This window comes from Dipodomys ordii, unplaced genomic scaffold (assembly GCF_000151885.1).
Source record: "Dipodomys ordii isolate 6190 unplaced genomic scaffold, Dord_2.0 Scaffold14, whole genome shotgun sequence".
NCBI classification, from domain to species: domain Eukaryota; kingdom Metazoa; phylum Chordata; class Mammalia; order Rodentia; family Heteromyidae; genus Dipodomys; species Dipodomys ordii.
In genome coordinates, this window is record NW_012267230.1 from 15492978 (window position 1) to 15508909 (window position 15932).

A 15932-nucleotide genomic window follows, 5' to 3' on the forward strand; every position below is an offset into this window, starting at 1 on the left:
CGGCGTCCCGCCGCCGCACGGACACAAGCCGGCATCCTGGGCTCGCGGACAGCTGCAGTCCCCAGGCCGGCCCGGGGCGGCCCTGCCCGAGCGCCGCCTGGGCAGGAAGAGCCGCCGGGAGAGCAGCCAGGGTGCTGCGCCGACTGCTGAGAACAAGCACAGAATAACAGGCCAAGACTGTGGACACGGTTAACTACGTTTAATTCAGTTGTTATATCCTGTTCTACTTCATAAAAATAACAAAATGTTCCTATCAAAATTGCATTGTGATGTGAGGACAGGTTTCTTGTTTTCATACAGCTGTAGAAAAAAGTTGGCACCAAATGCACTTAAAAGAGTTTTAAGGCTTAATACAGACTAGTAATTTCTCAATGCGACAAAGATGGTGAGAACAGTATTCATCCGCACACAGGCATTCCAGAGGTCCCATGCAAATGATAACTGGCTCAGATGATCCTCTGCACTGCTTAGGCCCTAAGCCCAACCCACAGCCTCACAGGAAGACAAGGGAGAGAAAGGGAAAGTAAGGCAGGCACTCTGCTGCCCAGGGAGTCGAGGGTATCTGGGCTGCTGCTGTAGGTTCCCCTTCTCCACCCACAAGTCCCCATCAGTGGACAGAACTGGAGAATTACCTTCCACTGGACCAACTCAGAAATTAACATTGGATTTCTTGGCAATCCAATTCAGAATTCACAAGTCCTCATTAAGAAAACAGTCACAAAATGTTCATTGCTACCATCAATATTTGCTGGTAAGTTAAACAAGTTACTGTGTTTTGGTTTAGAAAGTTAAACATTTATGACATTTCTTTTAAACAGCAAAAAACAACCAAACATACCCTGAATTTGAAATGACATCCTTATAAATGATTTTAACTATAACCCATTTGCAATCTGACCATTTCATGGAATACTTGTTTCTTGGCTCCAGAGTCTGAAGGACAACTGAAGGGGGGTGTGGGGGGGGGGAACTCTTTGGTTGACAAAGCCCAGTGCAGACCTCTCAATAGGTCATGAATAGCAAACAGAGCTCCTGCAGGCACTTATAAAGTTAAGCAAACACGAGTGTGACTGTACAAGCTGTTGCTTTTCTTAAGCTTAATAAAAATGATGACACCTGGCATCTGGTGTGAACTCTGCAGACAGGAGCAACAGCAGCATCCAGAACCTCTCCTGTTAACTGTTATCTACCAGGCGGGAGGGAAGTAGGGAATGGAGGCTGCGGCCCTTCTGGGCTGAGCAGAGGTCTCTACCAGGCAGGAGATGCAACCCAACTTCTGCCAGCACAGTATCTCTCTTGGCAGACTACTTAACATCCTGGCCGAAGGAGCAGCATTTGTGAATGTGTTCCAGAGGCTTTCAAGCTTTCCACAAGGGGCTGGAAAAGCTTTTTCTTCTTTGGTGTGCCTGAGAAAGGGACTCTTCCCCGCCCCCAGATGTTAGGAATTGAGTCTTTAGGCATTTACGAGAAGCTGTTATTTAAAAATAACTTTTCAGGTATTATTAAAAAACCAACCTACAAACCCAAGGTTCTCATGCACATCTTCCCACCAACTACAGGAACAGAACAGAAAGGAAGAAACTGATTAAGCCCAGTACTTGGAAATATCTGAATGTTTTAAGTTCTGCAGAAGCTAGAGGTCTTGTGTAGAAAGATCTGTGGAAGGGGGCCTAGACTTAGGGTTGATGAGACAAACAAAAAGAACAATCTAGAAGCAAACCTGGCATGACAAGGAGCAGAGCCAGCCCCCGAAGATTTGTGAGCCTGGGCCATTGTTTTAGATTCAGGAATGGACAATTCAGAGAATTAGTGTATAAAAATCTTCCACAAAGCAGAAGACTGAGAACCGGTTTCAAGACTGCAGGACAATACACTGGGTGTAGGATGGAAAGGTAATCTTGGGAGGGAAGGCCGTGCTGGCAGTAGACTCCCTACCAGGGAATGTTTAAGGCAGAGACCAGCTTTGTAGTATTTCCATTTACGCTTCACTCCCACATTTCCCCAGGGACAGACAGGTTGTTTGGGTTTCTTTTATCCATTTCTGGATGCCTGACCAGGGAAGACTGCTGATAGCCGGACAGGGAAGGTCCTGCCACGTTTCTTCTCTCGTCTTCGTTTTGCTCCATATAGAACCACCAATGCATGGATAAGTCCCATTTTATACCTAAATGTGTTTCACAGCAGCCTAGAAGGCACAGTCCTCTGGGTGGCTCTTAAGAGGGCAGCAAAGCCACTAAGCAGCCAGCCTCATGTGCAATAACCCTCTCCCATCCACTAGTTTGCATGAAAGGAAACACTAACATTCAATCCCCTATCTCTCAAGTGTCTGGTCTGGCTACAGGCAAAGCAGGCGCTTCTCAGTAGAAAGAGATGCTGGATTTGCCTCCTGGAGGGTTCAGGACCTTGTTGTGGGAGCGAGGCCGGGGCCCCAGCCTGGGCTCATGGCTGTCCACCGCAGCTATGGGCTCAGGTGCCTTTGCATGGTCTCCTCGGGAGTTCCCCTTCTCACCAGGCTCTTCTCGGGGCACGGTATGGGTTGCAGCTGTGAGACAAAGCCCGTACAATGTCTATTAGTGGTAGCCATTGTAAGGAAACGCCCACATCATCTCTGCCCTCAATGGCAGCTCCTGGGGGTGGGGCACTCCCACCCTCCTCCCCAAAAGGGGCCTCCAAGGAGCCAGGGGGCGCCATTCTCCACTTTGCTCATGAGAACTTGGCCCTGTCAGCTCTACTGGCAATAAATCTTTTCCTCTACATGACTTCTGTCTGTGAGGTCTTTTAGGTTACTTTCTGCTTGGGCTGCGTTTGCCTTTCAGTCACTATTTTGTCAGGCAAGCTGCACTAAGGTCAGCCTCATAACAGTTCATCAAGCCTTCACATAGTGCTGGGAGAGAAAGTAAGCCAAGCATGCATTCTCTCCTGCACCAAGAGAACTCAGCTTGATTAGCAGATGCAGCTCTGGAAATGTGGCAAAGTTAAGGATGACTAAACACTCCTTTCATGTTTCCCTCTATGTCCCCGCCCTGCCCCCAGCACACACAGGTACTGGTGTGTGAACTCAGAACCTCGTGGTCACTTGTCTTCTTAGCTGTTGTGCTACTACTTGAGCACACTCCAAGCTTGGTGGCTGGCTGGTTACTTTTGGAGGTGGATACTTGTAACGTTCTTGCCCTGGCTGGCTTTGACCCTCAATCCTCAGATCTCAGGCTCCTGAGTAGTAGGATTACAGGCGTGAGCCACTGGCGCATGGCTGACTTGATGAGGCAAAGAAAATACAAACATTTGTCCAGAAATAACCACTGTGTCCCTGGCCTTCCTCAACAACGCACACACTGTGACTGCTGGAAGGTACAGAGGGACATGCCCTTCCGTGCTGCCAGGCACACCACCAACGCTCTGCTCCCAAGGTGACGCCACACAGGACAAAGGCAGGGATCAAGCTCACCTGTAAGATCAGATTTTGTGGCTTCTCCTTCACACAGGAAAACATGGTCCTGCAACCAGACAGACCACCAGGTCAGTACTCATTCTAGTGGACAATGAAGACCAGGACATGAACAATCTGTTTAACTTAAAGCAAACTTTTTTTTTTTTTCTTCTGTTGGTCATCGGGCTTGAACTCTGGGCCTGGGCTCTTTCCCTGAGCTCTTCAGCCCAAGGATAGTGTTTTACTGCTTGAGCCACAGCGCCACTTCTGGTTTTCTGGCAGGTTCATTGGAGATAAGAGTCTCATGGACATTACTGCCCAGGCTGGCTTTGAACCACAATCTTCAAATCTCAGCCTCCAGAGTAGCTAGGATTACAGGCACCCAGCTAAAGCAAACATTTTTATTAGCAAAAATTAGTTTATACGAGGGGTATTCCACTGTGATATTTCCATATAGCCTAACAATATCTCTCTACCGATCTCTTATCTCCCTCCCCCTCCTGCCTTTTAAACTAATCTTAATAGGTTTCACGGTTCCATTTTCACATATACATAAAGTACTCACTTATTTTACTCATTTACCCTTCCCCCCCCCCCAGCTACATTTAAAACATGATTTTATCATTGATGATTTAATCATAAGCAGTAGAGGGCTGGGCTAGCCAAGAGCGTCTGGGTTCTGTGCTACCAAAACAAAGCAGATGGAGTCACACAGTAAGTCCCACGTATCCTGCTAACGGCTTCAATGGCCCTATCGCCTAGCCTTAGACCCCACCAATTCTGAAGATATTTAGCTATTTCATTTATCCAGAAATGGTTGAGAATTTTCTTTTAGCTGTGTGTGGTGATTCATGCCTATAACTAAACTACTTGGGAGGCTGAGGTAGGAAGAGCTGTGATTCACGGCCAGACTGGACAAAAAGCTCCATCTCAGCCATTCCGAGCTGAGTGACTCTGTATGCCACCTTTACCATAACAGCAACAGCCCTGAGTGTACCGTGTGTCTATCACGCCAGCTATGCAGTAGGCATACATCAAAGAATGAGAGTCCAGGCTGGCCCACGCTAAAAATGGAGACTTTATCCTATTCATTCAGGAGGGTGACAGCCAAGGTTAAAAAGTCTGTGAGAAGCCGGGCGCCAGTGGCTCACGCCTGTAATCCTAGCTACTCAGGAGGCTGAGATCTGAGGATCCCATGAGACTCCTATCTCCAATAAACCAGAAGTGGCGCTGTAGCTCAGGTGGTAGAGTGCTCGCCTTGAGCTGAAGAACTGAGGGACAGCGCCCAGGCCCAGAGGTCAAGACCTATGACCGACAAAAAAAAAAAAAAAAAAGTCTGTGAGACTCTTATTTCTAATTAGCTAGCAAAAAGTTGGCATTGGATAGTGACTGATGCTCAGGTGCCATTCTTGAGCGGGAAAGCCAAGTTTAAGCCCCTGTACTCGCGCGGGTGCACGCACACACACACACGCACACACACACACGGAAAATCTTTTCAGTTTGAGGGAACTATACGTGTGTGTGTGTCTCTCTCTCTCATGGGGCACACACACACACATGGAAAAGCTTTTCAGTTTGAGGGAACTATGTGTGTGTGTGTCTGTCTGTCTGTCTCTCTCTCATGGGGCACTGTCCCTGAGCTTTTTGCTCAAGGCTAATGTTCTACCACTTAAGTCACAGCTCTACTTCCAGCCTTTTGATAGTTACTTGGAGACTTTCCCCCTGGGCTGGCTTTCAACTGTGATCTTCAAGTCCCAGCCTCCTAAAGTAGCTAGGATTATAGGGATTATATAGGATTATAGTGGGCTACCTAGCTATTTTTTTTTTTTGTGTCAGTTTTAGGGCCTGACCTCTAGGCCTGGGCACTGTTCCTCAGCTCTTCAGTTTAAGGCTAGTGCTCTACCACTAGAGCCACAGCACCACTTCTGGCCTTTTCTGCTTATGTGGTGCTGAGGAATCGAATCCAGGGCCTCATGCATGATGCATGCAAGGCAAGCACTCTACCACCGAGCCACCTTCCCAGCCCGACTAAGCTATTTCTGACTCACCTTTACGCCAAAGGTGTAGCGCCTTAAGGCACTAGATTATGGGAGCAGTCTTGCAAATCAGGCTCTCCATTTTGGTAGAGCTGAGTTTTGGGCTTTGTTCCTATATCTGGGGAAATCATATACATACTACAGGAAACTGATTTACAAATTCCTTAGGGACAAAGTAGCTTCAGCAAAGAAAAAAATCTCTGAAGAACTCGGGAAGGTCCTATCTAAACCTCAATATACTCCTCTGTTAAAGTACTCTTGATGGGCTGGGAAGGTGGCTCAGTGGTAGAGCGCTTGCCTTGCATGCATGCCTGAGGCCCTGGGTTCGATTCCTCAGCACCACATAAGCAAAAAGAAAAAACCGGAAGTGGCGCTGTGGCTCAAGTGGTAGAGCACTAGCCTTGAGCTGAAGAGCTGAGGATCAGCGCCCAGGCCCAGAGTTCAGGCCCCATGACCGGAGCCAAAAAAAAAAAAAAAAAAGTACTCTTGATGTGGGATTCTAAATCTGAAGGACCAGCATGAATGGTAGGGTACTCAATGAGTGGGTGATTCCTCCTCTTCATGCTCTGAGATACATGCTCTACTGAGACAACTAGCAAACCCAGGTCCTCACCTTCATGGACTGCACATTCTAGGGACTCTGTGGGATATTGGGATGAGTAATGCTACAGTACTTGGTACTTGGTAAACCAAAGTGCTTTACACAGATTAAATCATTTTTAAATTTTAATGTCCTCTCAAAAAATATAATTTTCACTGGGCACTGGTGGGTTCATGCTGTTTTGCTTCTGGTTCTTTGATCACAAAAATAAGTGGAAAAGCATAGTTTAAAAGTATTTCTAGGGAGCTGGAAATGAGACAGTGTTAGAGTGCTTGCCTACCATGAATGAAACACTGGGTTCTTCAGTACTTCATAAACAGAAAAAGCTGGAAGTGCCACTGTGGCTCAAGTGGCAGTATGCTATCCTTAAGCAAATGAAGCTTGGGAACAGTGCCAAGACCCTGAGTTCAAGCCCCAGGACTGGCAAAAAAAAAAAAAAAAGAAAAGAAAAAAATTCTCGTAACTGGCAGTAAAGTTTAATACAGATAAGCTCTAGCCAAAGTATAGCACAGAAAAGTCTACCACCACTCGGCCTACCACAAATACCAAGGTAGGCTGTGCTGGCCCTGGTACACAGGGAAGTTAGGATGCACCCCGTCACTGGACCTGGAGCCCAGGGGCTCACAGATATCTAATCGGTATTTGCTCCATCTTTCTACTGTTCAGGAGACTGTGCTCATCTTGCATCAAAGGTGTGTAGAATGCTGTAGCTATGCACACTGGTATCAAGTACAAGGACTTTGTCATCCTATGGTGAATAACCCATCATCAGCCATCATCTTTCTTTCCAAAATGAACAGCGTACAGCCACATTTGTGCCAGGTGCTCTCCTCCTCTCTCCGGCACAGTGAGGAGCACAGGAAGAGCAGCGCACTGCTGACCGCTCACAAGTCCCATCGGGCCTCATGTTCCCAGTTCCCTGGGTGACTCAGGGGATCTCCCAACCCAACAGCAAATGACAACACCAGGAAATTCGGCGTCATCCACCTTGCCTTTTCTTAAGTCATGTCACACCTGCCTTGGAGCCTTTTCTAAGAATTTGGCTCCACTCTGTTTTCTTTCACGTCTGCTATCTGAATGTCGTCCATACCTTGGGTTTGTTTGGGTGTGCCAAGGGTGAAGTGGCAGTGACTGGGGACCCGAAAATGTCACTGGTCTTCCCACCAGGTGGGTTCAGACGTTGCCGGGTCTGCACAGGAGTTGATTCGTCAAAGATACCACTTCCTTTCCCCCCTGCAGAAACAACCAGAGGACACTGAGCACTGCGGCAGCCATCTGCTGCTTCCTCACATTTGTCACTACGTTTGTTACCTCACGACAGTGACAGTGCAGGTACCGAGCTTGCTGCCAGCCAACTCCTTCACTGGGGCCAGCTAGGCCTTCATGTCTTCTAGATCAGCACCCCCCCACCCACCCCCCCACCGCATCCAGGCAGGCCTCTAGAAGGAACCACACAGCACATTGCCCCTCTTGAGTTTCCTGAACACTTAACTATTCAAAACAACAAACATGTTGAGTTCATGTAGAGTTCTTTAGTTATTAACATGCCCTACTGGAGACAAACTTGTAATCTGGAAAATAACATTTACTAGTCATTCTGATCTCATTCTGGCTGGACCTTCCAGTGATGACTAGGTATTTCTGATGAAAGAAATGTAACATTTTTGATAAAAATATGCATCTTAGATGGAAATTCTTGTGGGCCTGCTGGACTTGACACAAGAAAGCCTAGACATCTATGGTAGGCAGAGAGACGCCTACTATATGATACCAACTGATAACTGTCTTTACTCTGCAGACAGCAACGACCAACCTTCCACAAAGCACTATGCTAAATGGAGGCAGATTATCAAACTCAAAGCATTGGCACCTCACAAACCAACAGAGGGAAAGAAAAGACACCCACTCACTACCTGTGTGGCTATAAAAAAGACACTTGGCCTTTTTCTATCTCTAATTCCTCATCTGTAGAGTAGGGAAAATAAAGTTTTTTCTCTCAGGGCTGTATGAAAACTCATTGAGATACTGTAGCATGGAACAATGCCTAGGATATAAACATTCAATAAGTATCAGCTAATACATGTTCTATGAACAATCTGTATAGCACTATAACATTTTAATATAAAAAGAGGGATCTCATTGGCTTGGATTTGAGTAAAGAAAAATGTGATTTCCTGAAATCTGAAATCCCAACCTCTTGGGAAACAGAGATTAGGAGGGTCAAGGTTCAGCCCAGCAGGAAAATAGCAAGATAACAAGATAATAGCTGGTTTGACAACTAGACCAGGTGTGGCGGTGAGCCTGTGATCCCTACTCAGGAGACACACCTGACCGAGACCCTGCCTGAAAAATAAGAAAGAGAAAAAGGGGGTTGAGAATGTGGCAAAGTGCCTTGCTTATAAATTGTGAGGCCCTGAGTACAAATCTCAATACCACAAAAACAAAGAAAAGTAATCGGGAGCCCAGCCCAGGTGGCTCATACCGGTCACCCTAGCTACTCAGGAGGCTGGGATATGAGGACTGCAGTTTGAAGCCAGCCACAGCAGAAAACCAGAAGTGGCACTATGGCTTAAAGTGGTAGAGCACTAGCCTTGAGTGGGGGAAAAAAAGCTCAGGGACAACACCCAGACTCTGAGTTCAAACCCCATGACTGGCCAAAAAAGAAAAGGAAAAAAAGGAAAAAGAAAAAAAAAGAAAGATGGGGGGGGGGAAGAGTACTCAGGAAAGTAGGAAAGACAGGTGTGTAGTATTAGAAAGTATAAGAAATATAAGGACCAAGGGTGTGTAAGAAAGTGTAAGGAATCTAAGAAGCTCTTTGTAAAGAGTTGTCTTTTGTGTTTTCTACTTTCAAATAATTACATTTTAAAGTTATTTACTGGCTATGACGATCATATGGCTACCACAGGGCTGATAAGCATCACCGCAGGAGGAACGGGAGCAGGAGCAATCCACACAGCCCTCAGTGGGGTGGGGCCCAAGCAGAACAGGGAGTGTCAACTTCTAGAGGCCTAAACTAATGCTGTCAGGAAGTCTTTACCTGTGCATGGAAAGTGGGGCTGGTGCAGTGCATTTGCCTTTGTGGGGGGCGGAGACAAGAACTTTCAGGGAACAACTTCAGGGTTATCATAAAACATTCCCAAACCCCAGCTGTGGACCTCCCAGAGATCCAATCTGGAAACTGGACACCGGTGGTTTGTAAAGCCAGTATGGAGTGGGACCGGACTGGGCCTCTGGGGCAAGGCTGCTGCTAGGGGCAGAGTCCCTGCTGTCACCCACTCACTGTGTGACCTTAGGCAAGTGACCTACCTTCTCAACTAATAGATAAGACTCCTACCCAGGTGAGTACTGAATTGAAACAGTTGATGCAGGTGTCCTGCAGGCACCCCTTGGTGAGGTTGCTGGCCTTGCTAGCAAAGGTGTCTGGCTCACCAGGCAGAGAGGGGGCCCTCCCATCATGTCATTCCTGGTCATCCCCGAAGGCTTACATCCAAATCGCTCATTCGTTACCCTTTCAATATAGTTTAATCACATACTTATTATTACTCAACATCTTTCTTGAAAGAAGAGTTGAGCTTTGAAGCAAGAAAAGCTGGCTAGGGCCAGGAAGGTGGCTCAGTGATAGAGTGCTTGCCTAGCATGCATGAAGCCCTGGGTTCAAGTCCTCAGCACCACATACACAGAAAAAACCGGAAGTGGCGCTGTGGCTCAAGTGGTAGAGTGCTAACTTCTCATTGTTCTCAGGAACAGTGCCCAGGCCCTGAGTTCAAGCCCCAGACTAGAAAAAAAAAAACAAAAAGAAAAAGCCTACATTCACTCACAATTGAAGGAAAATAAATGCAAGGTAACCACTATATTGGTACATACAAGCACATATATACATTAGGGATAAACCACAGGACTGTTTGCAAGTTGTTGACCCAGGACTCTATATTTCAAGAGATTTATCCAGATGGTGCATTCAGGAGGTAAGGTTAGCACACAGGCACGAGGCAGGAAAACTCAGATCCAAAAGCTACTCCTGCCACTAAGTAGGTGAAGGACTCCGGCATGCCAGTGTTTTCCTATTGCAGAAGCTTCTTACAGAGGAAAGTTTTATCGTCAAAGGACCACACTACTGCCTACCTCCTATAATTGTGGTAAAAAACCACATGCTAAACACTTAGCATCATCACACTCAGGTAAACACAGAAACCATCAGTAAAGACCTAGACAAGCCAGTAGTGAGGAAGAAAGATGAACGAAAGGGGGAGAGATAGCACACGCTGCCTTTGTTTGTACCTTTGGGGCTTCACAGAGTATTTTCAAAGAGACTCTGGTTGATGGAAAGAAACTCCAGAGCCACAAGATGCAGAAACTTGGTCAGGCAGCGAGCGGCAGGTGCAGCTCCTCAAACACGCTGCTGAGCCCCTGGTCAAGGGGTCCGGGCTCCCCACCAGGCGTTCGAGTGTTCCAGTGCCCATGGACATGAGGTTCAAGGGCCAGACACGGGATTCTAAGCTCTCCAGGAAGCCCAACAGACAATATAAACCACCGCACAGGCCCTCCGCTGAGGAAGGGCCACACAGGCAGCTCTCACTCACCTAGCTACCCTGGGCTTGAGATGACCTTGCATACCACAAGCTGCTCTGCCGTCCTGGTGTGGTGGTCCGAGGGGCTGACCATTCCTGGCCCTAACCTGAGCTGGACACCATGAGAACATCAGTCACTCTAGAAGCTGCAGGCGTTTCTGCTGACCATATCCACCAACTCCAACAGCCACCAACCAATAAGCAAAACAATTATTTACATTTGGTCAAAAGGAATTGTACCCAGAACCGGAAGGAGGTAGGGAGCAATTCCTGCTCTCGTTGTAACATTTTGATCAAATCTCAGATCTTTTAAGGATGAAACAAACCCTGCTATCATGGAGACATCTTCTCCTTTTCTCTCTCCTACCACACTTTCTTTTGGAAACAGGGTCTGGCTATTTAATCCGGGCTGGTCTTAAAATCACTATCTTTTCTGTCTCAACCTCCAGAGAATAGGGATTACAGACACTAAACTAAGTCTTTTGAACTCATGACCTCATACTTGCTCAGCTGATTTGCTAGCCTGGCTAGGGCTCTAACACTTAAACCACAACTTTAGCCAGCTTATTTTGTTGGCAATTATGTGTGTGTGTATGTATGCCCATGCACAGAACGTGTAGATCCTAGGGCCTGAACTTGGGGTTTGGGCACTATCCCTGAGCTTTTTTGCTCAAGGCTAGCACTCTACCACTTGAGCCACTTAATTAAGCTCCACTTCTGTTTTTTGGTAGTTAAAGGAGATAAGAGTCTCAAACTTTCCTGCCTGGGTTGGCAGGAAAGCATGTTCCTCAGATTTCAGCCTCTTGAGTAACTAAGGTTATATACATGAGCCATAGGGACCTGTGTTTGTTGTCTTAAATTTGGCTTTGAAGTCTTAAGAGTTTGCCCCGACTGACTGGCTTCAAACTCAAGATCTTTCCTGTCCTGATCTCAGCCTCCTCATTAGGTCGGCATGAGCCAACTTAAAACTTTCTTACAAAAATAAAAATTATTTTCTTCTCTAACCATTAGTGCAGGCAAGTAATGAAGAACTGTCTAGATGTCTACACAGTTTTAATCCCACTGAAAGTCAATAACACCATAAAAATGATTGGCTGAGACCTGAGGATCATGATTCAAAGCCAGCCCAGGCAAAGAAGTCCATGAGACTCTTATATCTCCTATTAACCAGCAAAAAGCCAGTACACTGACTGCCTTGAACAAAAAATGCCAGTGAGTGTGTTAATTCCTTGAGTTCAAGCCCCAGTACTGACTCTCTCTGTCACACACACAGAAAGAAAAATGCTTGAATGCATAAATATTTGCATGGAACTTAAGAATTTCCAAGAGTCCAAGAACCAAACTCTTACTGTTCAGTTCAATATCCTCACTCAATCAGTGTCTGATGAGTAGATGGGATTTGTGTGCTCAAGCCATTTTCACAAGGGAGAAAGTGACAGTACAGTCTTTCACTTTAGAAAAACTTTGATGCCAAAGGATAACATATACCAGAAAATATCTGAGAGGATAGAAAGAAATAGAAGCCTGGCACAGTAAGCTAACCCTTTAGGGAAAATGAGACAGGAAGATTGCTGTTTGTTTTTTTTTTTTTTTGGGGGGGGGCGGTTTCCATGGGGCTTGAACTCTGGGCTGAGTACTATCCCCGAGCTCTTAAGCTTAGGGTAAAACCACAGCGCTACTTCTGGTTTTCTGGTGGTTAATTGGTTAAGGGTCTCATGGACTTTCCTGCCTAGGATGGCTTTGAACCAGGACCCTCAGATCTCAGCCTCCTGAGTAGATAGGATTATAGGTGTGAGCCACCAACTCTGTAAGTTTTTGTAATCTGGGATACACAGCAAGACTCTGACTCTAAACAAACAAAAGAAATAGCAGTTATTTTCAAATGAACAGCAGAAAAGAATAGAGGCAAATAAACCCCACAAAACCCACAACTAAAAATTACAAAGGTCTATACCAGGGGGGTTTGTTCTCTTTGGTATGTTCTGAGGCCCTTCGGTTGGTCCAAAAATATTAGATGCCATCCTATTAGGCCTGCATGAAGGAACCGCTTCTTCTGGACTTCCAAAAATATTGCTTGCTTCTCCTCCTGGGGGCTTCATGGACCTGTAAACACAGGTAAGCACACGTCACTGGTGGCTGCCCTAGACTCTCAGGAATCAACAGATTGGTGGTGGTGATTTTTCCCACCAGGCTATAACAGTAGGCAGCAGAAATGAGAGCCACTCTGGGTACGATAGTGTATGCTTGTGATAACAGTATTTGGGAGGACCAGAGTTGGAGGACAAACTGTGCTACACAGTGAGACCATGTTTCAAACACATATACACAAAAACCATGAGGAGTTTCACATTTCTAGGAGCCACATTATAAAAAGAACCAATCAGAAATTCATTCTAATAGATTTAAATTAAGCTACTTTATAAGAAATGAGTGTGAATGGAATAAAAGACATTGTTGTTGTTGTTTTTTGGCCAGTCCCGGGGCTTGAATTCAGGGCCTGGGCACTGTCCCTAAGCTTCTTTTTGCTCAAGGCTAGCACTCTACCACTTGAGTTACAGCACCACTTTTGGCTTTTTCCTGTTTATATGGTACTGAGGAATCGAACCCAGGGCTTCATGCATGCTAGGCAAGCACGCTACTGTTAAGCCACATCCCCAGCCCTAAAAGGCATGATTAAAGAGATATTTTGTTCTTTCCGTGCCCCAACCCCAGTGAGTAGCTGACACTTGGTAGACATCCCATACCCAAGTGCCGGGAGACACAGTGGCCCTGGTAGAGCTCAGCTCCTGCAGTGGGGGTTAGGTTTGACCTGTGTTAAGCATGTCCCATCTTCTAGAGGCCCTCAGAAAGGTACAAGAGGCCCTGGGTTCGATTCCTCAGCACCACATAAGCAAAAAGAAAAAAGCCGGAAGTGGTGCTGTGGCTCCAGTGGTAGAGCGCTAGCCTTGAGCTGAAGAGCTGAGGGACAGCGCCCAGGCCCAGAGATCAGGCCCCACCCCCAAAAAAAAGAAAGGTACAAGAGTGTCCAGTCCATGCATGAGCCGCAGCCCACCTGACTTATGATTCTACTGCTTCTTGTGTGACTTACAGGGTTTGTAGTCTGTGGCCCAAGTCTGGTGTCACAGTGAAATGCCCAGTACTAGTATGGAAGCACCTAACAGGACCACTGTGTATTTTCGACCATGGCATCTGGGGCGAGTGTCTTCTCTAGACATTCAGTTAGATTTAAAATTCATTCCAGAGAAGAAATCTCCAGAAACTGAATCTTAAACCAGTGTGTGGCCCCCTAAGGCCTCGGAAATGGGAGTGACTCAGACACTTACAACTACTTGAAACTATGTGTGTGAAAGCTAAGAGGAGGTTAGGCCTCACTGGAAATCCACAGGGACATGGGTTGCTCATGGTGGAGCTAAAAGGAATAGGATAATGAAAATGCTCTTGTTCCCTCCAAAGTACAAGGAGCAGCTGACAAATGGAGCATTCAGTCTGCCACAAGGGAGGACAGCAGAAAGCGAGGAAGTCATATGCTCTTCGGAGTGCAGACAATGCGCCACCCATGCCCCAACAGAGACCTCCGCTGGCCACTCCAGGCACAAACTGGCAGGCCTTTGAGCTGGGACTACGTCCCTATCTTCTTGCAAAAAGGGGAAAGCAGATGTGTCAAAAAAACTGCCTTGTTCAGCAGTTAATGATTCCTTGAAAAATTTATGACAACACTTGTTTTAATCACCAATAATCAGGCTTAGAAAGGAACTTAACAAGACCATAGGTGTATTGCTGGAGGACAAAGCCACTTATAAATCACACAGCTCTGGTTATTTGTCCTATTTCCCTTACCTAGTTGCAAGTCTAACATGCTTGGGTTTAGTCTCTTTTTCCTCTGCCTCTAACACAACTCCAGATAATGTAACACTGCAACTCTGCACGAAACCTTCTAGACTTGAAGATGAGTGTCAGCAAATCCTTTGACCAGAACCTCAGATTTAAGGGGAAAACCAGCTGTGTCTGAGGTTTGTGGTGCATGCAAGTGTAAGAGCAAAGCACAAGAAGGTTGGCAACTTCCAAGCTGTCTCTGGAGAGACCTAAGAGGCAAGTGGCAGTTTATTTCAAATGAACCGTTTCTGGGGTGGTGAAATACAAGATGTTACATTCTGATTTTTCTTTCAATGGAAAACAAGCATAGAAAAGGAAAGTATAGTGCTGTAGCATGTTCTGGCCTGGGAACCTGGTCTGAGGCTATCTCCATCACAAAGGCAGTGAGTGGGGCCCAGTACAACGGGTTTCACAGCCTTCAGCAGCTATGCCAGTGCAAGCAGGGTCTGAGTTCAACAGGCCTTTCAATAAAAATAGGACCTACAACAATGACCCAGTGTGGCCTCATGGGAACTTCAAGCAGAAGTTACCACAATGAGACTGGGGGAGGGGAGTGCTAGCCAGCTCAGATAATTTAGGACAAATTTTCAATATGGTGTGCACCAATTACGTTTTCCTCTTGTGATACCCCTTTCATTATGTTTTAGTAAAGATATTCCATATAGGAAATAAGAGACATACGTCTGGAAGAATGCTCAGGTGGACTGTGGGACTGGAGAGGCAGAAAAGTGTTCACGTTTGACCAGTTCAAAATTTGCTCAACCGCTTGTTTTGGAAAAGCTTTTGGGGCCGGGTGAGGAGGCTTGGAGAGAAGATGTGAAAACCGAATTTGTCCAATCCTGTACAAATATCAAAGCTGGGCACCTGTTGGCTCACACCCGTAAACATTAGCTACTCAGGCGGCTGAGATCTGGAGATAGTGGTTTGAGGCCAGCCCAGGCAGGAAAGTCCATAAGACTCCAATGTCCAATTAAGCACTAAAAAACCGGAAGTGGAGTTGTGGCTCAAGTGGTAGAGCACCAGCCTTGTGTGAAAATGCTCAAGGACAATGCCCAGGACCAGCACCCATCAATAAATAATAAATTACAGTGTAAATGACTTTGGATTCATGGTAAAGCCTGCTTTAAAGGTAGAAAAGTCTTACCACGAGATCACCGTCACCAAGAAATGAATGAGCGAATGAAAACAGAAAGTGGAGGGTCTGAAGAAAAACCCTGGAAGGGTAACTACGGCCGCAGGTGCGCCAGAGACGCGGCTCCCGGCGAACCCGGCAGAGCCGTGCACTGAAGCGGGCGGCTCCCGCCTGCCCTCCGGCTGCTCGAGGCTGAGATCCGGGGATCGCGGTTCGAAGCCAGCCCGGGCAGCAAAGTCCGCGAGACTCTTATCTCCAATAAACCAGAAAAAAGCCGGAAGTGGTGCTGTGGCTC

The 15932-nt window shown here is 46.5% G+C and overlaps 1 protein-coding gene across 1 annotated transcript in view; it reads right to left on the reverse strand.

Moving 5' to 3' along the window:
* Nucleotides 1-2159: 2159 nt before the first annotated feature.
* The window catches only part of Hn1l (hematological and neurological expressed 1-like), a 14687-nt gene continuing 914 nt past the window's right edge, over nucleotides 2160-15932 (reverse strand). Inside the window, exons 2-5 of the mRNA XM_013011317.1 lie at nucleotides 12587-12735; nucleotides 7155-7297; nucleotides 3446-3494; nucleotides 2160-2542 (exon numbers count right to left, since the gene is read on the reverse strand). Coding sequence (XP_012866771.1) covers nucleotides 2358-2542; nucleotides 3446-3494; nucleotides 7155-7297; nucleotides 12587-12735 — 526 coding nt within the window. The 3' untranslated portion in view covers nucleotides 2160-2357. The remainder of the gene's footprint in view (nucleotides 2543-3445; nucleotides 3495-7154; nucleotides 7298-12586; nucleotides 12736-15932) is intronic.